Source organism: Lates calcarifer, linkage group LG9 (assembly GCF_001640805.2).
Source record: "Lates calcarifer isolate ASB-BC8 linkage group LG9, TLL_Latcal_v3, whole genome shotgun sequence".
NCBI lineage: Eukaryota > Metazoa > Chordata > Actinopteri > Centropomidae > Lates > Lates calcarifer.
Window position 1 is genome coordinate 9843966 of NC_066841.1, and position 23529 is coordinate 9867494.

General features: G+C 39.1%; 3 protein-coding genes across 4 annotated transcripts; 1 reads left to right on the forward strand and 2 right to left on the reverse strand.

Annotated features, from left to right (window-relative positions):
- The first annotated feature begins 1283 nt into the window (after nucleotides 1–1283).
- ggcx (gamma-glutamyl carboxylase) lies at nucleotides 1284–8376 on the forward strand. Its single transcript, XM_018671296.2, is given in 16 exon segments — nucleotides 1284–1475; nucleotides 1747–1947; nucleotides 2484–2642; nucleotides 3453–3544; nucleotides 3546–3619; nucleotides 3720–3798; nucleotides 3893–3999; nucleotides 4105–4268; nucleotides 4393–4694; nucleotides 5076–5207; nucleotides 5487–5638; nucleotides 5782–5951; nucleotides 6078–6208; nucleotides 6298–6445; nucleotides 6631–6835; nucleotides 6948–8376. Coding segments are annotated over 16 exon segments (2301 nt in total). The 5' UTR covers nucleotides 1284–1450; the 3' UTR covers nucleotides 7108–8376.
- A 21-nt stretch (nucleotides 8377–8397) lies between these two features.
- Nucleotides 8398–15491, reverse strand: snx24 (sorting nexin 24). 2 transcript variants are annotated; one of them, XM_018671297.2, is made up of 8 exons: nucleotides 15277–15491; nucleotides 13146–13229; nucleotides 11608–11712; nucleotides 11250–11344; nucleotides 11091–11120; nucleotides 10829–10893; nucleotides 10651–10717; nucleotides 8398–9430 (listed from the first exon to the last, which is right to left on the reverse strand). In XM_018671297.2, exons 1-8 carry the CDS (start codon nucleotides 15343–15345, stop codon nucleotides 9415–9417), a joined length of 531 nt encoding a protein of 176 aa, XP_018526813.1. In that variant the 5' UTR covers nucleotides 15346–15491; the 3' UTR covers nucleotides 8398–9414. The 2 variants fall into 2 exon arrangements, with proteins under 2 accessions (XP_018526813.1, XP_018526814.1); XM_018671298.2 differs by having other exon boundaries at nucleotides 8398–10717; nucleotides 15277–15488.
- A 975-nt stretch (nucleotides 15492–16466) lies between these two features.
- loxa (lysyl oxidase a) lies at nucleotides 16467–22945 on the reverse strand. The gene is made up of 7 exons (XM_018671335.2): nucleotides 22019–22945; nucleotides 21581–21689; nucleotides 20987–21124; nucleotides 19097–19253; nucleotides 17404–17499; nucleotides 17097–17212; nucleotides 16467–17013 (listed from the first exon to the last, which is right to left on the reverse strand). The coding sequence occupies exons 1-7, from the start codon at nucleotides 22695–22697 to the stop codon at nucleotides 17007–17009; spliced, it is 1302 nt and encodes a 433-aa protein (XP_018526851.1). The 5' UTR covers nucleotides 22698–22945; the 3' UTR covers nucleotides 16467–17006.
- Nucleotides 22946–23529: the final 584 nt, after the last annotated feature.

The following is a 23529-nucleotide window of genomic DNA, read 5'->3' on the forward strand; positions in this document are numbered from 1 at the left end:
GGTCAACTTAAAAAAAAAAAAAAAAAAAAAAAAAAAGATTCCTCTTCTTGCCACTGTGAAAGAGGGGATATTTATCAGATTCCAAGAACACTTTTCAGCAAAGACATATGTGTGAACTATACTGCTTATCAAGGCCCACCTATTTAAAACTGACTCTGGATACATGTGACACCAGTCTTTAATAATTCCTAAAATCCTGAGAGTAAATCCCCCAGAGCATGTACTCTTCTCCAAAGCCTCTAGGTCAATAAACAAAAGGCTCATAAACAGATATAGAATACATGACTGCCCTCCAGTGGTATCCTGTTGTATTATAGTTGAGACACCAGGTGGAAGCAGAGTGGCAGAGAAAAAGACAAAGCAGACAAATTTAAAGCATGAAAACTTTTGATTATAGTGAGGGTGTTGATGGGCATGGTGGTTTGTCATATCAGTGTGACTCGCCTCTTTCTTGAGTGGAACATTTCCAGCCTTGAGCTTCTACCAGTTGATAAATAGTTAAGTATATAGATTATAATAGATAATAGATTATCATTATGGAAGTAGGAAAACATCTTTGCCTTAGGGTTATGTTGGATTCAATCAATTCAAATGAGGAATTTCACACATTTACACACACACACACACACACACACACACACACATATATATATATATATATATATATATATATATATTTCCTAAAAAACAAAAAAACAGACAATGAACTTTCTGCAATGCCTTGTCTTTCTTTTCCTTTCTTTATATACAGTAATGTGCAATGGTTTAAGGTGTTTTAGATTGATAAGAATCACACAATTGGCCTACCACCAGGGAGGTGTCTCATTGACCCCAAATTCATTCTGCAGCTGGACAATGAGCCCAAACACACAGCCAGAGTAATAAAGAACTATCTTCAGAAACAAGGAGTCCACACAGCAGGCATTTACTGCTAATTGTATGATGTTAATTGAAAAATAGGAACTATTCATGCCATTGTGACAAATTATTGCAAAGCATCCTTACCTAAGTGACTAAATCCTTTGCACAGTACTGTATTTTCTTTTATTTTGTACACAGATATTCATATCTTATCTAATTTCAGTTGCTTGTTTTGCTCAATTATTAACTATTGTATTACTCTTGTATGATTCTCTCCCATGTAACCCTTATAAACAAATGTTTAAATGAAAAATCTACCGGCGACGGGATATGACGTATTAGGTGTTCCCTCTGGAGGGCGGGACCCGTCGTAGGAACCAGCCAATAAACGACGAGCACCTCTTTCACAACATTCCAATCCCTCCCAAACCTATCTTCCTCCCCCCTGTGTGTGGGACAGTGACACGTAACTTTGTCCGTTTCGTGGACGTGACCAGGCAGGACACCTCCACCTCGGATAGGGAGAGCAGAGGGACACCTCCCCCCCCGTCCCGATCCAAAATCCGATTTATCCAGAACATTTCGCAGCATGGAGGCGAGGGACGCAGTAGCAGGTGAGGTTGGTGTTAGCTGTGACAGTGTGTGCCGTTGTGTTGTTGTTAAGCCAGTGTAATAACCAGTTAGACCGGCACGTAACCAGGAATAAACTGTTATTTAAACCATAGACGTGTTTGGTGTATAAATATGGCTGAATGTTTAGTAAATAACACAGGGATTTCCAGGTTTTCCACATAAAGCACAACATATGATATAAAAGATATAGTGTTTAGCACACAATTTCTTGCTCATAGCCATAAAATTTTTATGGTCTTGTTCAACCTCTAGGTGCTCTTGTGAGCAGTGATGGAGAGGAACAAACTGCAAAGAAGGATGCAGCTCCTAAAAAAGACAAGCTGCAGACCAAAAGCAAGATGGAGCAGATTTTTGGTTTCAAGAAGGAGGACCTGGCCTCCTGGCACAGCCTGGTGACCCTCCTGAACCGCCCCACTGACCCTGCGTCCCTCGGCATCTTCCGCTGCTTGTTTGGTGAGTAAAGCTATTTGCTCAGTCTACGCACTGACTTTGCAATTGGTTTGAAATTGCTCTCAGATCTGTTGCAAAAATGGGAACTTTATTCTTAGAGCAGTGCTTTATAGTAAATACAAGGAACACAACTGATGAATCAAAAACATTTGAGCTCCACAGCAAGTAGTGATCAGGCTCATGGTGAGTTAGTAGTTCAGAGATATAGGCAGGAGTCTGACTATTAAAGGTTTAAAAACAAACAGTAAAATCTTAAAAACAATATTAAAACTCTCAGTAACCAGTGAAGGGAGGCAAAGATTGGTATAATATGGCTGCCTCTCCTTGCCCAGCAGCAGTGTTTTGTATCAGCTGTGGCCTTTGCTGTTTTACCTACTGATACCAAATTAAAGGGCGTTGCAATAGTCCAACCTGGAGGAGATAAAAGCATGGATGACTCTCTCTACATCTGCAGATGAAAGGAATGACTTAATCTTGGTTAAATATCTCTGACAAAGCAGGATTGGACAAGTTTCAAAACAGTGTCCTCTGTCATGTAGGTTTGCTGATGGCCATCGACGTCACACAGGAACGTGGCCTCAGTCACCTGGACTACAAGTACCTGGATGGGGCCCCTGTGTGCCGCTTTCCCCTCTTCAATTTTTTAAAGCCCCTGCCATTGGACTGGATGTACTTTGTGTATGTGGTGATGTTCCTCGGTGGGTCACACTCCTCGTTGTGCATTAAAAGCTTCTGTCCAACAGATTTGACGTTGAAAGGTTCATACCTCACTGTTTACAGAGGTTTGGTGAAAAAAGGGTTCCCTCTTCTTTTTTGAGTCATTTTACAGGAAACAGTCTCTGTGGGGAGGCTGTCTATGGTAAAGATGAAAGCACAAATACAAGACCTGCAATTTTCTACTTATGTTTTTCCTTCAGGCCACCTAACTGCTGCAGGAGTTTTTACAAAAATGCTGTGTCTTAAACAAGAAAGCAAACAGAAAACAGAGCACAATGGCAATCAAAGTAAATCAATACTGATTTTAAAATAAATCACAACGGACCACAAACCAAGTACTTTACAAGGTGGACACACCAGCTTGGGTACAAATTTATATTCTCCTCCTATTCAAACGCTGTCACTAATGAGCCAACATTTTTGCAATTAATGATTATTTAACTTATTCATTACATAATCTGTTAATCATTATTTGTCTATGAAATATCAGAAAACAGTAAAAAAAAAAAAGCCAATCAAAATGTCAGAGAGCCCAAGGTGATGTCAGCAAGAAATGCAGTGAATTCTCTTTTTTTGCTTCAAGAGGACTTATCAATGATCAAAATAGTTGCTGATTAATTTTCTTTAAATAGGCCTACTGATTAATCATTGCAGCTCTACATTATTACTCCAGTACTACATAACATTTGTCACGTAGTTGTACTTGTAGTGCAGGTTTCTGTTTTAAAGTGACAACAACAACTGTTACTGTCATCATGACTGTAGTTGTGTGTTTATGTTTGTGACTGAAGGCGCTTTGGGCATCATGCTTGGCTGTTTCTACCGTCTCTCCTGCCTTATGTTCATCTCAACCTACTGGTATGTCTTCTTTCTGGACAAAACGGTCCTGGAACAATCACTCGTACCTCTACGGCCTCATTGGATTTCAGCTCACGCTCATGGATGGCAACAGATATTGGTGAGATGATGCTGTCTTTGTGCGTGCTCACGCATTTCTGTAGTGTTAATACCGGTGAGCCTAACAGAGGGAGATATTTAAAGCCTGTGTCTGTTTGTAGGTCCATTGATGGATTACGGAGACCTTCAATAAGAAACACTCATGTGCCCCTATGGAATTACACTGTGCTGAGGATACAGGTTTGTACACATGTGGCTTATGATGCTTTCAGTCAAACAGATTATATATTTTTCAACTTAAAACAGGAAATTGTATGTTTGTTGTTCCTTAAAGATATTTATAGTATACTTCATCGCTGGAATCAAAAAGTTGGATGCTGATTGGGTGGAGGGATACTCCATGTCATACTTGGCACACCACTGGCTCTTTGATCCTTTCAAGTAAGTATGATGAAGCAGCTCAGTCCAAAGATATTTTAGCTATTAATCACTTAAAGTTATAAACCTTAGTACTCTGATCTTGCTGTTCCACACATTATTTTCCAGATTGATTCTCCCTGTGGAGTTAGTGAGCCTGCTGGTGGTGCACGGAGGTGGTCTTATTCTGGACCTGACTGCCGGCTACCTGCTGTTTTTTGATGCCACAAGGCCCTATGCATTTTTCTTTGTCTCCTACTTTCACTGTATGAACTCTCAGCTCTTCAGCATTGGTAAGTCCTTTGCCTCGCTTCACTGAACATGTTTCTTGTTCTCTCTAAATACCTTTAATTCTGCCTTTTCATTTGTGAGGTACCATTTAACCTTCATCTTATGGAGAATCTTAATCTTCCTCAGGGATGTTTTCCTACACAATGTTGGCCACCAGTCCTATTTTCTGCTATCCTGACTGGCCAAGAAGATTCTTCGGCCGCTTCCCAGCATTTCTTAGGGTGGTCCTGCCACTCACCTCACCTGACCCTCAGCCCAGCCCCTCCTGTGTTTACAATGAGATCCAGAGTACCGGCACCAAACGCCAGGAAACCCCACCTGTTGCCAAAACTTCCAAACTGAGACTGAAGCACAAGCTGGGAGCCATTTTTACTATTATCTACCTACTTGAACAGTTCTTCCTGCCTTACTCTCACTTCATCACACAGGTACATCTGCCTCTCATGATTCTTAGCCTGAAATGGCTTGTATGATCACACTACTTCTCTATACTGAGAGCCTGTGTTTAAAAAGATTGTACTTTAATGTCAGTAAAAGCCTTTTAAACACTCTGAGTCACCAGACTGATAGTTGCCCAATCAGAGTCAACAATCAATGGTCCACAGCAAACAACAGCTCAGACTGGTTTTATCAGCAAAGGGGTGAAAGCCCTAAAGAAGCAGATATGAACACTTTTGTTTTTTTTCTCTTTGTTATTTATTGTATATAAACAGATTTAATAAAAATGGGTGAAAGGGTTAAAAATCTTCATCAATGTGATTTTTTTGTTAATTATCATGAAATAGTCATAATATTTTGTTACTGTCCAGGGTTACAACAACTGGACCAATGGCTTGTATGGCTACTCTTGGGATATGATGGTTCACTCCCGCAGCCATCAACATGTGAAGATCACGTACAAAGATGGAAAAACTGGAGAAATCGGCTATCTGAACCCAGGGGTGAGTTTCAAGGAAAACATTGCCAGACAAAGACAGAGTGAGCATCATATTAACTCTACTTATTCAGCTTGGCTTAACATAATAACGGCTGTTTGCAACATCTTAGATAAAAAAAATAAGTTAACAAAACAAAACAAACAAAACAAAAAATTTACTTAGCTGCCAACTATTGTATTTTTACCTATCACCATTATCATTATTAATACCACTTCTTTTTATGTTTGCATTTCAGCTAAGCTGATTTACTTTAGTAATAATCTTATTGTCTGTTTGATGCAGGTGTTCACTCAAAGCCGTCGGTGGAAAGATCACGGAGACATGCTGAAGCAGTACGCCACGTGCCTCAGCCAGTTTCTGCCTCGCTATAATATCACTGACCCTGAAATTTACTTTGACATCTGGGTGTCCATCAATGAACGCTTCCAGCAAAGGTATAAGAGCTTTTTGCTTGAGAAAAATGTTATTAATGAGTAATACTAATACACTTGATACATTTAACTACTTCAAATGTATCAAGTGAAAAAAATCACACTGAAATGACATGTTACAAATTTGCTTTTCACTCTTCTCGAAGGATCTTTGATCCACGCGTGGACATTGTGAGGGCTGATTGGTCACCTTTCCAACCAAACCCATGGCTGATGCCTCTGCTGGTGGATCTCTCACCTTGGAGGGCCAAGTTCCAGGAGATTGAGGGCAGTCTGGATAATCAGACTGAGATTGTCTTTATTGCTGATTTCCCAGGTGCCCCCTTGTCCTATCTATTCTCACAGATGGAAAAGTATAGTTATGCTTGTAGTTTGTTTTGTGTACCCTTATTGTCGCTACATTGGCTTCCTTGATGCTAACTGACGGTATGTTACCTTTTAGGTCTCCACTTAGAAAACTTTGTGAGTGAAGATCTGGGCAACACTAGCATCCATGTGTTGCAGGGCAACGTGAACGTTGAGATAGTGGAGGAGAAAAAGAACCACACTCTGCAGCCTGGTGAGCAGATAAAGGTACGGCTACAACCATCCCCACCATTGCACTGTGTCACCTGAACACACTTAAAGCTTTTCCAATAATTTAACTGCGTCTATGCGTGTAGGTACCTGCAGGGGCTTATCACAAAGTGTACACAGTGTCCGAAGGCCCTTCTTGCTACATGTACATCTATGTCAACACTACAGAGGCGGCACTACAGGAGAACTTCACCAAGCTGTTTGAGCTCCAGGAGCGCATTCGCAATGGGACAGGTGAAACATGCTCACGGTAGCACCTCATAAAAAATTTGGATCCATTTATTTCAAACTTGTTAAAAATGTGTGGTAAAAATGGCTTCTAATGTCAAGGCACTCATTTCAGTTTTGTCCAAATGCAAAGAAAGTTTTGCTCAAGAGCTCAAAAATCATCAGATGCTGATTGGATTTTCATCCCACAGAAACCGAGCCTCTCCCTCCTGAGCTGCAGCCTCTACTCGCTGCGGACGATCAGGAAGGGGCGGAGGTCAACGCCACGGACCCAATTGTGCGGCTGTTCCTGAAACGGCAGCGCCGCATGAAGGAGGTGAAAAAACGCAGGGAAGCCGGCGTGCTGGAGCGACTGGAGCGGTTTGCTGTGAAAAAGTACTATACGATTCGGAGGGGGTGAGTATTGTCAACATGCCAGGTTTAGTTATATGTACGCAGAAAATGTCCAACAGACCATTAAATTAATCTGTGACTGTACTCTCTTTTACTTTGTCTTCTTCTCTCTTAGATTCCTGATGACAGCCATTGCTATGAGGAACTTGGCGGTGGGCCTGCCTCCTGTGGAACAACTGACGAGAGAAGTTGCCTTTGCCAACATGAAAGAACCTCAGGCTGAAGCCAACCAAGACGAACGACTCAAAGATGAAGTTGGACACGGGGAGCTTTAAAGCTTGGGCCAAACATACTCTGCTGAATTGCCTGCAGGTGCTAGATCACACATTCCAAAGAAATGTGTGTCTTATTACTACTGGACTGTTACTACACTGGGACACACGCTCCCAGAAATCAAGGAATTTTTAATTTTCTATGCTTCTGAATTATTTGGCATTTCAGATTATTTCCAGTATTTTGTTACAGCATTTGTTTATGAATCTGAATTTTTGCTGAGGATACATTTCTGTTATAGCTGCTGCAAAACCAGAATACTGTATGTTGCCGTGCAAGATTACATTTCCTGTTTGTTTAATTCTGTGTAGGAATTTTATAAATGCATTATGGCTGGGTGATATGACCAAAAAGAAATTGCCAAGACATTGACAATATATTGATAATGATTTAAAAATCAACTCTCTGTGACAGCTAAAAGTTTGCATTCTAAGATCTGCTGGAAGATCATATTTCAGCTACACTAAACTATTAATGCTGCTTTGTTTGGATTGAAGATTTAAAACAGAGGTGTACGTTTTTAAGGATAATTCTGGTATTTTTGAAGCTGGGCCTTATTTCCTTGTCTTTTTGGGTGTAAATGATCGATGGGGACAAAAAGCTTTGGAATTGGTGTGGTATTGAGCAAGAACAATGTACCCAATAACCTTGAACAGCTGCTGCAATGTAATCCAATGGGCAGTTGTCCACATTAAAGTAAGTCTACATAAGAGCTTGTTTTTTTCCACTGACAGGCTCAGATTGTTATTATAACAAAAATGATCACTTTAGTGGATGTACTTCGACATGGACAGCTGCCATGAGATTACATCGCAGCAGCTGTTAGTGGCTGCCAGGTACATGTTCTTGCTCAATACTGCACAGATTCCAAACATTTTTCTCCCTATCAGTCATTTACACCCAGATACATGAGACCCACCCAGATTAGAAAATACTGGAGATATCCTTTGAGGGGACAGATTTTAATAGACATACTGACATGAATAGGATCAGGTTGGTTGACTTCTGATGCTAAATTTTCATTTTACTGTCCAGTGCTAATTTCACAAATTCTGGACAATTAGCAGATTTACAAATACACGGTACACGTGGAAGTTTACTCTGTTTTCGGGGAATGTACTTCTCTAAACCTTTTTGCTAACCCTATAATGTGAGAAAAATGGAAAGAAAACAATTGTTAGCTAGTCAGTTGTCAGTTGACTGACTTTTTTTTTAGTCACTTTTCTAATAAAGAGCTTATGCTGTCAATAAAACTGAAAAATCAACTTGAACTTTCAGTCTGACAAAGGTGGTATTGTGGAAATGATGGATTTTATTGGTGTCAGTATTTTTACATGTCGCCCATTTTAAAGTGCTACAGTAGAATTCCAGTGTTCACTGTAGGTTGACATTATGGCACATTAATGACACTTTTCACATATTCAGAGCACGAAGGGTACAATGTTACATAATATAAATACATATAAATCTGCAAGGAAATTATTTACTTTGTTAAAACATAGAATCGTGATCTGTTTAGTTGAGGTTAATTGTTCAAGAGTCATTTAACTTGAATGTGTAGTTGTGTCACTGTGCTGTAGTGGAGGTCCAGTCACATAAGAAAACACTAAAGGCATGTCAGACAAGTGTTCATGTAGTCATGTAGTGTTCGTGAAGTGACATGCAACATAATGCTTCACTACAAGTCAATTACAGTGTTCACAACAGGAGATGAGTTGTAGTTTCACAGACAATCATTTACAGGGACCAACATAAACACTATTTTATTTCATATTGCACAATATTTTACTGGTTGTGGTTTAAATCACCACCTCTCCCACTCTCATCCCTTTACACGATGGCCTCTACTCGCCACAGCTGAAAAACTGGCCTTCTATGTTATGTATAAATTCAACATTAAATGCAAAATGACTGGTATTAGTGTTAGGTACTGGCCTTCAGCCAAATGTTACCATCAACATGACCCTCATTTCCAAAGCACAAAGTGAAACCCTGTGAAAATCTACCTGTGCCTACAGCTACTGAGACGGTGTTTGTGCAGAGTCTGAAGCTGGTTTTAATGAGATTTGGGACAATATAAAAAAAACAGGTTAGTGTCAGCTCTGGTCAGTAATTAAGGGATTTACGCTTGAGTTACCATTATTTTGTACAGACTACAGCTAGATTATAATGTCATACTAAGATTTTTTGGTTTAAGTAGGAGAGAGCTTGAGTGTAGTATGGAATGGCAATAGCAGTCCAAACCCTGTGATTAGTTCCACCAGGCTGTTCTTCAAGGCTCATATCTCACTGCTTCTTTCCCTCCTATGTCATATGTGGGCAGAGCTGTAGAAGGAGGAAGATATGCAAGTGAAGGAAGCACAGAGGCATAAGTAAGAAATGGACACGTCACACTAATCCTCTCTTAATTTCTCTGTCAACATTTGTTTCTACAGCTCCAGTAACACCCATCTCAAGCTAAACATGTCTTTTCTCTCACAGGTTATGCCACAATCTGTCATGGTTACATTTCAAAGGGTCTCTGTGTCCAAAATCTCAAATCAAATGGAGTTGCTCAGCCAGTAGCTTCACAAATCTCCTTCACAGACATCTGATGCTCAGTAAAGAAGGTCCATATCACTGCTGTGACCTCCTCAAAAAGCTTAAATTATTTCCACCCTCTCATGTGGCATATTGCTGTCAACTCCACCAGAGCACCCTCTTCAAAAATCCATCCACGTTGGCCCATTACACTCCCTCGGCTGGCTCCATTTGGCAGCTCAAAAAAGAGATTAAATGTGGTGGCACCTCCCTGTTTGCGGGCCACGATCCAGCTCTGCACCCCAGCCCTGTGCTTTGTCCTCACAAGCCAAAAACGCTTCTCTGTCTCTTCAGTCCAGCTGATGTTAGCATTCCCTTCTAGTTCCACAGAGCTGGAGAACCATTCAATAACTTATGGTACTTACTGACTATACTCTCTCTGAACAAAAAAAACCAAAACAAAACAAACAAACAAAAAAACACTCTAGCTCTCCCCCACTTTAATCATCCTCTATTTCCAGTTTTTATCCAACATGTTTATTCCACTCATTATCTCCATATAAAATCATTTATTACGGCATATTAAGCACTATCGTCGCAAAAATAATCGTCTTGATTTTGACATTTTTTCCTAATTTTTTTGACTGTAATGTTTTTAAGTTAACCTGCCTAGATGAATCACATATAGTTTAATTTTATAGCTGACAAAAAAATTCTTTTCTAAAGAGAATCAGGCAAATTCATTGAAATGCAGGTCAATATTATGGAACTTCATAACAAATGATGGTAATTTGTGTAAGGATGTTGATGGTGTAAGGACGATAGATTATGTTTTCATGTTATAAAATGTGGTGCCAGTGTGCCAGACTAGGCACCAATGTATACATTTTTGTTATATGCTTTACGAATGGGGCTCAGTGTATCTTAACATGTTATGTACTTGCTGATGCACACCTACAATGGTGTAAAAACATGAAGCATCTGTTTGTCGTGACATTTCCTCAGATTTGGCTCTGCAACTCTACCTTGGTTGAAGATCTGGGTAGAAAACTCCATGTATCACGCCTTCAATCACAACATTAGAAAATGCATCTGGAAGTAAAGACAAAAAGAAAGTTTTTTTTAAATGAAAAAGTAAAGTGAATAAGAGGTTCATGACAAACTGGAGTTTTATTATATCATGTATAAGAAGCTGGAACTCACCATGTGCAGATGGCAGCAGGTAGGGGTCTCTCAGAAACAGCATGACTGGCTGATGTGAAAGTTTACTGAAAAGAGTCAGAAAAGGAGAAGTCACACAGTTTGTGGGCGGCTTCGTGCTGCATATCAATTAACAGCATTAAGACACAGGTGGTGTCATGCTCGGTGAAGTTCAAGTGCAGAGCAAATAATGACTAAAGTTTTACTGGTTAAAGTGCAAAACAAGAATCTGACCTTTCATACAATAGATAACACAATGACTCACCTTGACTCCTCCGATTCTGTATCAAACGACCTTAAAGAGAGAGAAAAAATAAAGGTTCAGATGTTTAGCCCTCGAGTAGCCAAGGAACAAACTCACAGATAAAAGAAATGCCACAAATTGGTCTTTTATTTTGTAGAAAAACCCGCAGCTTCAACTCACCCACAGCTTTCTGTTTTTGGCACTGAAGGAAAGTGGCGGATATTCAGGAAATCCAGAAATATCTTTGGAAGAACCTCATTTTCCATAATTATAGTCTGACAAAACAGACAAAACAAAAGCAAATTGCAACGTGCACACAAAACAGCCGAACAGAACCGGAGTGACCTTCATGACTTTCTTTTTGTTAGTTTGAATTTGTTTAACTGTTCTACATTTGTACTGTAGTTCATATGTGTCTTTTGGGTTAGACAAAATTTATATTTGGTAAAAAGCAGACAGACTGCATGCATGACAGTTTTTAGTTCTTCTTTTGGAGAAACAGTCTCCAGCAGGTGGAGTGAAGGTGTGTCAAGAGTACCTGCAGGTAGAGCTCCAGACCTTGCCTCCTCTGCTCCAGGACTTTAGGAACCCAGTTTCTAACGTGTTTTGAAGGGATCTCGGGCGGCTTTATGCTCTTCTTTAGCTGGAGATTTTAAAAAATCATTAAAATAATATAAGGTAAGAGGAAAAACAAGAGTAAGAGTCTACAATGTCAGCACTCTGTGAGGCATCACTTAGATATATAGTGAGGAACTTAATTCACAATGTCGCAGAAAATTGTCTTTGGCTTTAAAAACAATAAAGAGCAACTGATGATACAAGACAATGATGAACAACAAACAACAAGGACACAGTGTCAACACACAACATGGTTTAAAATCAATAAATACAATAAAAACTATTTTAAAAATAATGCACAGAGGTGTTTTGAGCTAACTGCTAATACATCCCTACTGTGGCGTGTGAACATGCTAACTTTTTGCTCTCATAATATGCCTAGAAAATAAAAATACAAAAAATACAAAAAAGCAGCTAAATGAAATTATGTTGTCATTCATTTTATTATTTACAGCTGTGCTTTTCTTTCTGTGACATGTCAAAATGTTTGCAGTTAAAACACAGATACAGAGGGTGGGGTTCCAGTCAAACATATTGTGGACTATTCAGCCAGACAGAAAGAGGAACGAAAACTATATAAAACTGCAACTCCAACTGTTTTAATTACTAATTAAGCTATGTACGTTTTTATTAGCCAATTAATTGTTTTGTCTTTAAAATTTCAGAAATTGAAGATGGAAGAACAAAAAGTCCAAACAGATTCAGTTAAACCTGATGAATCTGCACATTGAAGAAGCTGAAACCTACAAGTGTTGGACATTTTCATAAATTGTTTAAAATGATAATTGATTAAAGGTCCCATACTTTACACTTCTCTGGTGTTTTTTTTTTTTTTGAAGTTTTGATATCCATAACAAGATATATTTGTAGTTTTACTCTGAGCCTCTCCTTTGATTGGCTGACTGAGTGACACACGTCCAGACCAACCCCAGGTGATTCATTGTAGCCAACTGTAGCTTGGTAAAACTCAAAATGGCCACTGCTGATGAAACTGTTAAGCAGCCAGTGCTGCAGACACTCAAATTCAGCCCCTGAACTCTAATATTTCTATGGAAGGCTGTGAAATGATATATTGGCTTCCTGACATCTGATGGAATGACAGCAACAGCAACAGCAGGACAGTGGGACTGGGTGGGCAATGCGGGGTAATCCTTTACGGTAGTCCTAGAGTACTGAATCTGTTTGAGTGTATTCATACTTTCACAGTATTTAAACACCTGTTTTATCATCAAAAGAGTCATGGAAATTGGACTTTCTACAATATGGGAGCTTTAGAATGGTTGTAAATTAATTTCCAATGGTTTGGCCAATTACTGTGTAAAAATCACAAGATTTGCACTTATCAAAGGTGAAGGTTAAAGACCTGAAGACTAAACTTGAACTTGTGAGAAAAGAGAACTTTCTAAATACATAGCACCAATAAATGATCAGAAACTGTGGGGATGCACTCAATCTTACCATTTTATGTAAAGCGTGGAATTCACTGTAGCGTTTCTCAACAGTGTGCTGTCTGCCATTCATCAGCACGTCAATTTTAAAGACCTGAAAAAAAGGAAAAAAATTAGTGGCACTTGTTGAAAGTCAGTTGAGGGAATCATGACTTATCACCAGAGTCCATCAGCCAAAAATGTCCCCTCCCAGTTTAGACAGTCAGTGTGTGACTGACGGACCAGCTGACTGTTGAGCTGTCAGTTACTGCTGATGTCAGCTAGTTACCAAGAGGAAACATCTGGCTGCTGTAGCAGGAAAAAAATGACCTGTCAGAGTTACTGTTAACATCCCTAAACAGATTGTCCTCTACTTCCCTTACTCTGCTGGATTCTTCCGTAAAAGTGTCAGCTTTACTGCATGCACGTCGCTGTTCTCACCAGCATTTAGTAAAGAGGAAATCCACTCATACATGACGGCATTGTTGTTAACGCAATTCTGAATTGGTTACATAAACAGATACGACATCTCCCACGAAAGGGAGCCAACAAGTGATAATTATGAACAAATCCTGGAGCAGCCCACAGAACTTAAAATGAGACAAAAGCACGTCAATAAAATGGTGTCTTCACTGTGGTAATAAACAGCAAGAGTGTGGAAAAAAACAAATGATGTACATTTTCATTTGTTCATAGTGTTTGCCTCTTTTAAAAAACAATTTATTTTAAGTATAGTGGATGAACACCAGTGATTATTGAACACCTCTGTCTAAACCACAAGCATTAAAAATGCTTAAACACTATTTTGGGAACCCACATGATTTTGGATCCTGGTGCAGACATTTGCTCCCAGTCAGCCCTGTCTTTCTGTGCACGGGGATAATGCCATGTTGAACCAGAAAAGAGTCTTCCCCAAACTGTTTTCACAAAATTCAAGGCACACTATTGTCCAGATTACTGATTTCCAACCTTAGGATCAAAACCCTTCTAAAGGTCCCACAAGGGTCACAAGATGATTACAAGGATTAAAAACGGTGAAAGAATCTGTTCACTTCTTCTGTCTTTTGTTCTTTGTTTTTTTCTCTAGTTGGACATGACATATTGGACAGTTTCACCTTTTAGAGACTAAATCTGAAAGAACAGGACTGGTTTCACCTCCTTATTCTGCAGATCAGGTATCATGAGCTGTAGAGAGTTTAAAGGAATAGTCAAGCATTTTGCCACTCTCATGTCTGTACAGAAAATATGAGGCTAAGACTAGAAGCCGGTTAGCTTGGCTCAAATAGTAAATGATACAGGACAAAATCCACATTTCTTGTTTTGTAAAAACATACTGAAAAGTGAAGCTAATATAAAATGTCAGCTGTCTTAGTTAGTCAAGGGGATATCTTCCAAAATAAGAGTCTCTTTATTATAAAAGTCCCTCTTTTTGTGTTTCCCTGTTGAGCTGCAGTGGATAGATAGTGAGAAAAGAGAGAAATATGCATAAAAACTTGGCTGAAATCTCATATTGGTCTCACAATAACTTAAATTATTATTACTTATTATTAACAATATATTTTGTACTGCTGAAGGATTTTGTCCACCTCTTACTTTAAAATCCCATTAGGAGGAGATCTATTAATGGCCAACATGGACAGGAAAAATGATTAAAGATTAATTATTATTTCAATGTTCATATAGACAGACTTGAAAAATTGTGAACCTCTCCTTTAATATGAGGTCTCCTTCACAGAGCTGCTTAAAAAAAAATCACTTTATTTATATCAGACAGCTGGGGAGCCTCTGGTGACCATGGTGGGTTGGTTTACATGCCCAGTAGCTTTTCAATCACATATAATTCAAAGGTCAGAGTAAACACGACGTTAGGTTCAAGTTTTGCTGCACAGATTCTCTCAGCAATAGAAGTGAACAGTTTCATGTTTTTAATATAGAACAACAAGGTGAATTCAGAGCTGACTGGAGGCAGCTCAGCCGTCGGTGACCAAACAGACCAACTACTTTAAATTAACACTGACATTTCCGCTGTTTAAACTGGTGTTATTGTTATTTCAAGGGTAAAGAAATAACATGGGATTTGACATTAGAAACTGATGACAGCACCAGAGCAGACGACAGACACACACACAGACAGACAGAGGTTACTAGACTGAGCAGCTTACCGTGTATCCTTTTTCGATCGAGTTGTTTTCTGAACGAAACGACGGGATCGACACTCTCACTGGATGCATTTCGACTTGATAAATGTATAATTTTGTGAGTAATATTCAATCCTGTATCCTGCACACGCACTCACACTAACACACGCACATACACTCACTGCTGGTGATTTTACTCCAGTTTCTCTGGCAGCCTGATAAAAATCACTGAGTTCAAATAAGCTGACAAGGTCTCAGTGCTGCGCCCTGGTGGAGCGGAGGATGGAGCAACACTGGACATGTTCTGTGGTTTACTGAAATGTTGGGCAATAGAGAACATTTTCCAAATGTCTGCTGAGAGTTGAAACATCAACTGGGCAGATGTATATTTATATTGCGAGGAAAGAAATGTTTACATATATCAAAGTTTATGGAGATTATCCAGAAATCCTCTCTTATTTTAATGAATGAAGTATCAGTGGATGACTTGGATGACAAATGACAGCATGTAGCTTCTAACTAGTTCTGAAACCATTACTCAATTAATCAATAAGTTGCTCAACAGAAAAATGGTAACCCTTCCCCTGTTTAGGATTTACAGTATATGAACATTTAATATATGGCTTATAACACAATATAATGTAGTCATAAGAAACTATAGGGACATTTTAAGAGTTAATGTAGAGTATTTGGAAACAATTATAACTTCCACTCAACTTATGTGTGCCCAGAGGACAGAGTTATAGCTGATGAATACATTAATAAACTATTAAACCTGCTTATAACTACATTATAGTGTTAATAATTTATTAATTGTTTATATTTTTCTGATAAATGATAAATATGTAAACATAAAGTGAAGTGATGACCAACGATTTCAAGTTATTGTTCAAGTTATTCATTGAAGGGGCATTTCATCAATTTTAGATATCAAGCTCACTTTACTAATGAACCTACCTGTAAAAACACTGTTAAAAGTAGTAATCCAAAAAACCCAGATGTCAGGATATCTCTGCTGATTCAGTTTTGACGGTTGTTCTTATAACTTGTCTCTCACATGTCCTGAACCAGATTTCACTGTCACCTGAATATCTTTAGGTTTTGACAAAACAAGCATGACAAAGACAATAAAAAACAGAAAAAGGTAAGAAACACAGGTGAGACAGGGAGAGAGGTGTCACTTTAAACTGATGAGTCTAAAAAAAAGTGATGACTACAATATCACAAAGTTTTATTCAAGTTTCATCAAAAGCTTTGGAGTAAAGAGAGTTTCTTCCGTTGCATATAAATATAACAAATACATTTTCCTTTAAACAAGTGGTTCATTTTAAAACTGTGATATAATTGATAATGACTTAACAATGAAAGCAAGCTGGCTTACCTGTGTATTTAGCTGTTTCAGGCTTCTAAATCACATGGATTTTATTCTCTTAACTATCTTACAAGTGGCATGAAATGCAAGCATACAGTACAATGCAATTGAAGGAAGGAAGATGAACAAAAAAACCTCAAAGAAAAGCTAAGAAAAGAGTATACGTTTCAGTAAGGAGGAAAAAACTACTCACACAAGCAAAGAAGAATTCAACATTATCTGGCAGTATGACGTCAGATGATTCCTACTAAAGTGATAGTATTTTAAATTATAAAATGAATGCAAGTCTTACAACTTTTATTTTATGTTGCCTTTTATGTTTTCATATGCAGTCCTCTTCATTGCCATTTACAGCTGAACGGCTGTGAATGACCGTCATCTCTTAATACCTGAAAAATATATAGGAAAACACAATGAGAATTAACACAAAAAATATTAAAGAAACATTCCTTGACTGAGACACCATACTTACGATGACATGTGGCAACCTGACACGTAGGCATAGTTGCCAGTGTAGCGAACATCACAGCGCACATGGTTGTTGCTGAAGTCTGTTTCTGGGACCTGATAGTACGGATTTACACTAATCTGTGGAGAACAACAACAAAATGCATAAAATATAAGAATCGATAAAACAGCAGCAAAGATTAATGTATCAACAGCAGAGAGTTTAATCAAGGTTCACGAATGTGATGTGATTCGACAGAAGTGTAACTCTTTTAAAGGGATTTTTAGTGTTTCAGGAGGAAGCCAGACGTCATCTGGTATTTCTGACAGACCTTGAGGATATAGTTTCCAGGTTTCACATCTGTGATGTCAATCCACTGGCAGTCGATGTCTGCGTTGTAGGTATCATAACATCCTGGGCTCAGGCCCTGCACATTGGACAGTATCAATATAAAACATTAAACAAACAAACAAACTTCTTACGAAACAATACAAGGCGATTTTACATATAGAGCAGTAACTTTAACAAAGTTTTTAATGTCATTACACTAATGATAAGAATTAAAAGTATATGATCAAAAGAACAATAATTAGTGTGAGAGTATTTATGGAAGTAGAGTCAACTAAAAAAAGTAAAGAAACAAATCAGCCAGTCAAAATGAATGGAAAAAAGTGCTGAATGGAAAAAGAAATCAAGCAAAACAATTGATCACAGACGTTCAGGCAGGTGGAATCATCTTGCAGGCGAAACAGGAAATCATTAAATCACCATCACCACTGGCTCATGCAAAAAAGGAAATACTCAAGCTGTTCGCTTACAGACAGCTGCCTCAGTAAAAGAGTGCTTGTTTATTGTAGCTCCACTTTTCCTTTTTTTCTTTTTTAGAAATTTATGAACCACAAATGCTGTGACCGGGTCACTTGGTGAAAAGCAAGTGAGTACAGTCATTATCCTTACTTAGGTCTGACTACTTGTGTGTCCAAATGAAACTAAGTTTATAGCTGTCTTTATAGTTGTATTTCTTGAAGTGAGCTGGCTTTCATTAGGCATCAATTATAATTCTAATAGGTCTTTTTTTATAGAAGGTATTTTGACATGTCACAGTAGGGGAATAGTGCAAATAAAAAAATGAATAATGGCTTGATTCCATTTAGCTACTTCAGTTTCAAGGTGCTGTCATTGTGCGTTCTGGCTCACTGTCATACTGTCATTACTTACTGTGAACAGAAGAGTCATTGTCGTCTCGGACAGTTAGTTAGTCCAATTAGTGTTCTTAAAGAAGACTTGAACATGAGCATGTGTATCAATAGATTAGCCTCTTGTCTTTTTGGTCAGTGTGGTCATTTTCAGACAGAAAGACCTGTGCCTTTTGGATAATCAGTATATACTGTTGTATATACTTGTGTTTACTTACAGCAGAAGCTAGCTGGTTGATCCAGAATTACTTTGACATTGCTGAGCTAACTGACTGACAGTTGTAGCTGTTCTTAACTGATTTTTTGGCCTCTTGGGGGCAGCAGAAATAAGCACTGACATATCACAACTTTATGAAGTTTACATGGTAAACCTTCAAGCAACAGATGCTTAAAAATGCAACCAGTTGACCCATAGCAAAACTATAATTCATCTGGAGTTGTGTTTCTGGCCACCTGACAAATGTAAGTCCAATATTCACTCTCCTTTTAGCTCTGTTTTGGTACAGTACATAGTACAGTACATGGTTTTCAGAGTTGAAAACAACACTGTAACAGTAAAGCTGTGCACCATAAAACCAAAACAGTGCGCTGAAAGAAGCTAATATGCTCTATAGAGCTGAGGAAACTACAGAGTTGTGTGATTATTCTCTGTGCTTTTGTCATTACAAGCAAACCCCCTTTTATATAAAAGTGATTATGAGATCCACTTTTGAGATATATATATATATATATATATATATATATATATATATATATATAGGAGCAGCTTTAAAATCAGAAATATAAAAATACATCTGCAGTTTTGTTTTTAGTGGTTATCTCTGGCACCTGGGTATGTGAGGTGCAGGCATACCGCCTGTAGTATCCATAGTCACAAGAAGTGTCCTCCAAGCAGAAGCTGGCCTTGTGGCCCTCAGCCACCGACCTTTGAGTGGTGGCATCCAGCAGGTCGTAGTGGCTGAACTCATCCATGCTGTGGTAGTGCCTGTGGATCAGCAGAACAGTGTTCAACAACTCCAGACTCCATTTTTAATCCAAACTGAGTGAGTTACACATCAATCTTAAAAAATAAATAAAAACAGGCTCTGTTTGTACTGTTGAGAGACCCACCAGGGATTGTTTTTGTTACTGAGACACATTTTTATAGTTACTGATTAACATTTTGTTGGACATTTCCTGTTCATTCAAATGGCTGCAAGTTACTAAGACTGAAAACACATCACAGGTGTTTATTTTATTTATCATTTATATGTGGTGTGGATGTGTGGTTTTGTGGACCTAAAATGAATCTGAATCTGGTTCCACTCCATTATCTAAAAGGCAGAGTTTATTTAATGAGACAAAAACAGGCTGGATTTTAACTTTGGTTGACTTTTGAAAAATCTATACCGTCTACATCAACAGTTTATTTGACCTGCAGCCAAATATGCTCCATCTTAGGGACTGCAACCCTGGTCTGCTTGTTTCACAACATAACTATGGACTGAGGTAGTTTCTGTGGAGTCAAAGCAAAACTAGGCACTTTTCCATAAGCTCAGGAGCAGGACAGAAATTCCAGCAGTTTCCCCTTTTGCCTCATTATCCTCATCACTTTCTTTATACTTACAGTGTCTGGTTTTGCAGTTGTAAAATAACTGAATTCAAAGGTCATGTAGTACAGTCACATCTTTTTGTGAAAGCCTAAAGCCGATTTTATGTAGAGACAGTAAAAACAGAAAATTATATCTTAAAAATATCAAAGATACAAATAAAACTTGTCATCTCTGATATCAAAATCTCTACAAAACAATTAAGCAGCCAACAAAAAAACATTTAAAAGCCAAAAGTAACATAACTGTGGTTCAATAGGGGGTGCCATACCACAACACAGGCCAGAAAAGAAAAATTGTGATGATGGTATCTCTTGGAAATAAGTTATTCAGTTGTTTATATTTGTGATGTATGTAACTGATGAACAAAACAACTGCAAACAAATGTTTCTATATAAAGTTCATACTCTTTAATAAATGTGTGAATTTAGAGCAGAATTCATTCAGAAGAGAATTCTCAAATTGAAGACTGGTTTATCTATTCATGCATGAATATTAAAAGCACATGACTCTAATTAAAACCCTCTGGAGTCCGTCTTTCCATTCACACCGAGCAGACTTTATTTATTACAACAACTTGTGTAGAGACAAGCTGCAAAAGCCAGTTCAAAGTGCTGGTGTGGAGCGTTCACATATATCATTTGTGTCAGCAGACCATAAAACATTTCTTTAAAGAACATTTTAAAACTGTGAATAATTCATATTTTCAGTGATTTACAGACACACATAGACGCTAAATGAAAATCGCACAGTCAAATTAGGATAAAATCACTTAACATGTAAATTGACTGTACTATCGTATTTCTTACATTTTTCTGCTGTATTTGTGCATTTAAATAGTAACACAATATGTTTCACAACCTAGAGCTATTCTTTAATAATATTTTGAGCAATGAAGATTTGTGAAATTTTATAGGCACCTGTATCATTCTCTTGTGTTTGGTGTTCTGGCAGTTTTATATTTTGTTAAAGTTTAAAAGGTGTTAAACTTCAACCTGGACTCTAGAGGGTTGAGACTAGCACGTTGGAAAAGAAGAGCGACATGATACACGAGAACAGCAACAAATCACAGACACTTGCTCTCTGTGTGATTGTGAGGTCGACAGTACTGACATGACATTACACTTACTGGTGACAGCTGTGCCACTCCCAGGAGTAGCGTGGCCTGCTGGGGAGGAAGTCGGCTGTCCCCTGATTCTTGACTCTCTGAGGGAACCTCAGCAGCATACGGGTGTCATAGTCTCTAACACTGGATCTGTAGGCTGAGCTGCAGGCGCAAACCAGAGACAGAGGATTTATGTGCAGAAAAAAACCCGCGGTCGTAGTTGGTCACAATGACATCACTAAGATTGTTTTTCATGCTACATCCCCTCCTCTGAGCAAACACAGTCTATGTGTATATAAATTGTGGGTGGAAGGAAAAAGTTTTGGGGCACATGGTTGTTTGGGTTATTTTTCGATAATGTGTTTACCATTCGGGCTTTCTCCTCTGAGGAAAACTATGATTAAACTTTTTACAGAAATCCACCACTCCACCCCTCTCCACCATCAGTGGCAGGATTCGGTTAATTTTACCTCATCTCATGCTTCCACTAGGCAGCCCTCACCCACAAACACTTTAGGTGGTTGTTATGGCTCAAAGCTCTCTGAATCACACAGTCTCACACAGTTATTTCTTTTCCTTTCTCCCTGTGGATTAGTCCTGACAGCAGCCCATCCATACCTTGACAAACAGTTTTCCTCAGCTGCACATCTCAGGTTATACATCGGGACTCTCTGGGCATAAGCAGAGGCTTGAATGTAGTATGGGTCAGGTACAAGATCAGGAAGACCTGCAGCAACATAACAACGACAGTAACACAATAGTAATAGAGGTATCAACTAAATAAGACAAGCAAATAAAAGAGGTGCATTAAACATGACTCAACCAATCACCTTTCGATGAACACTTCAGCAGATGGCAAATAGATATACACACGCAGAGTTGTGGAGGAGACACAACATAGACACACTAACCGATCATCCGATTAACTAATTGATTGATTAACTGATTGATTGCTTGCTTTAAATCACTTTAACATCATAACCATCATTTTAAGACCTAATATCTTTCTCATTAATAACTTTAATGCTGTTTTAAGGACACTTTCTCCACTCTTACCGTACTGGTGGTAACTTGTGCCATATCCGGGTCTCGATCTCGGCCTGGGTCTCTCGTAAACGTCATAGTAATTGTAATATGGATTATCGCCATCGATGGACTTGTAAGGGTCGTAGGGATCGTCACCGACCATCACATCATCTCTCCTGACCAGAGATGGGCTGACTGTGAGCTTCTGCTCCTGGGTTTCATTGGCTCTGCTGCTCCTCTGTGTCCCCGGGCGCTCACCGGGCCGGTCGCTGTGATGCTCGCGGCGCTGGTCCCCTCTTAGGAGCCTCTGGAGCGGAGGCGGTAGTCCGCGTTGGCCGTGCGGATTGGACACCGGCCGGGGAGACTGTTGCTGTTGTTGTTGTTGATGCTGCTGCTGCTGGACCACCGACTGGTTCTGGGTGTCCGGATGTCTTACGTCCGCATCTCGGATGATGGTGACTGTTCGCGCCTGCACTTGCTCCCGAGGTGCGCCCCTCCGCCTCGGCCGCTGATACTCCGAACCCTGGCTGAAAATGCTAAAAATCTTGCCGTTGTGGGACCACTGTAGTGTACTCCGCAGAGCCGCTCTTTGATTATTTTCTTCTTGTGTCCCCGGATTTCTCTGAGACTGGGCAGCTTGCAGGATGAAAACAAATAAATAGACGCACGCATATGCGTAAAACGGCGTGCCAAATATGCGTAATCCCATTATGAACTCAACTAAAGGAGACTGAATGTGACAAAGCAAATATTTCAAATGAGCCCGGGGTTGTCACTTGTCTCTCACTTAGATATCCTTCATTTCAATTTGAAGGATATCCAGTGAGCGGAGGAGAAAAGCTAAGTTTCAGTGTATCCGTGTAAACTCATATCGCTCTGCTCATGCAGCCTGCAGATGCGCCCCAGTGAGATGATGATGATGATGATGATGATGAGGAGGAGGAGGAGGAGGAGCAGGAGGAGTCCAGCACTTGGAGTTTCTGAATCTGTTATACAAGTCTGGTGCTGCTGCTTAAATAACCATTGGATACGTGATGTCTAATCATGCTCAGCCAAGTGTGTTTGATAACTGCTCTGTCTGGCCTGGAAAGGTGGTTCATATGTGTTACTAACAAGCAGTTAAAGTCATCTTCATCCATCACAGATGTACAATTCACTCAGAGCTTGATGAAAAACAGTCAAGGCACAGAAACAGATGCAAACCCTCTTGTAAAACCCATCCTACCTAGTTATGATAGCATAAATATTTTGACCTATTTCCTAGAAACTACTGTATATTGTCCTCATTTTTTCTTTCTCTGCCAGATCAGCAAAATGTCAAGATAAAGTGCTTTTCCTTGACTGTTGGATGAACTCCAAACCAAATTGCAACACACTCAGCCAGAAGTCTCTACACTCATCCACTTTCTCATAGGAGGATCTCAGAAACCTAAACATGACTCTTTGATGGCCCTGCAACATTTCCATTTTTTTTCTTTTTTTTCTGGGAAACCGTCTCCCGCAAACTCCCCCTCCACCCCAGCCGCGCCTCACTCCTGTCT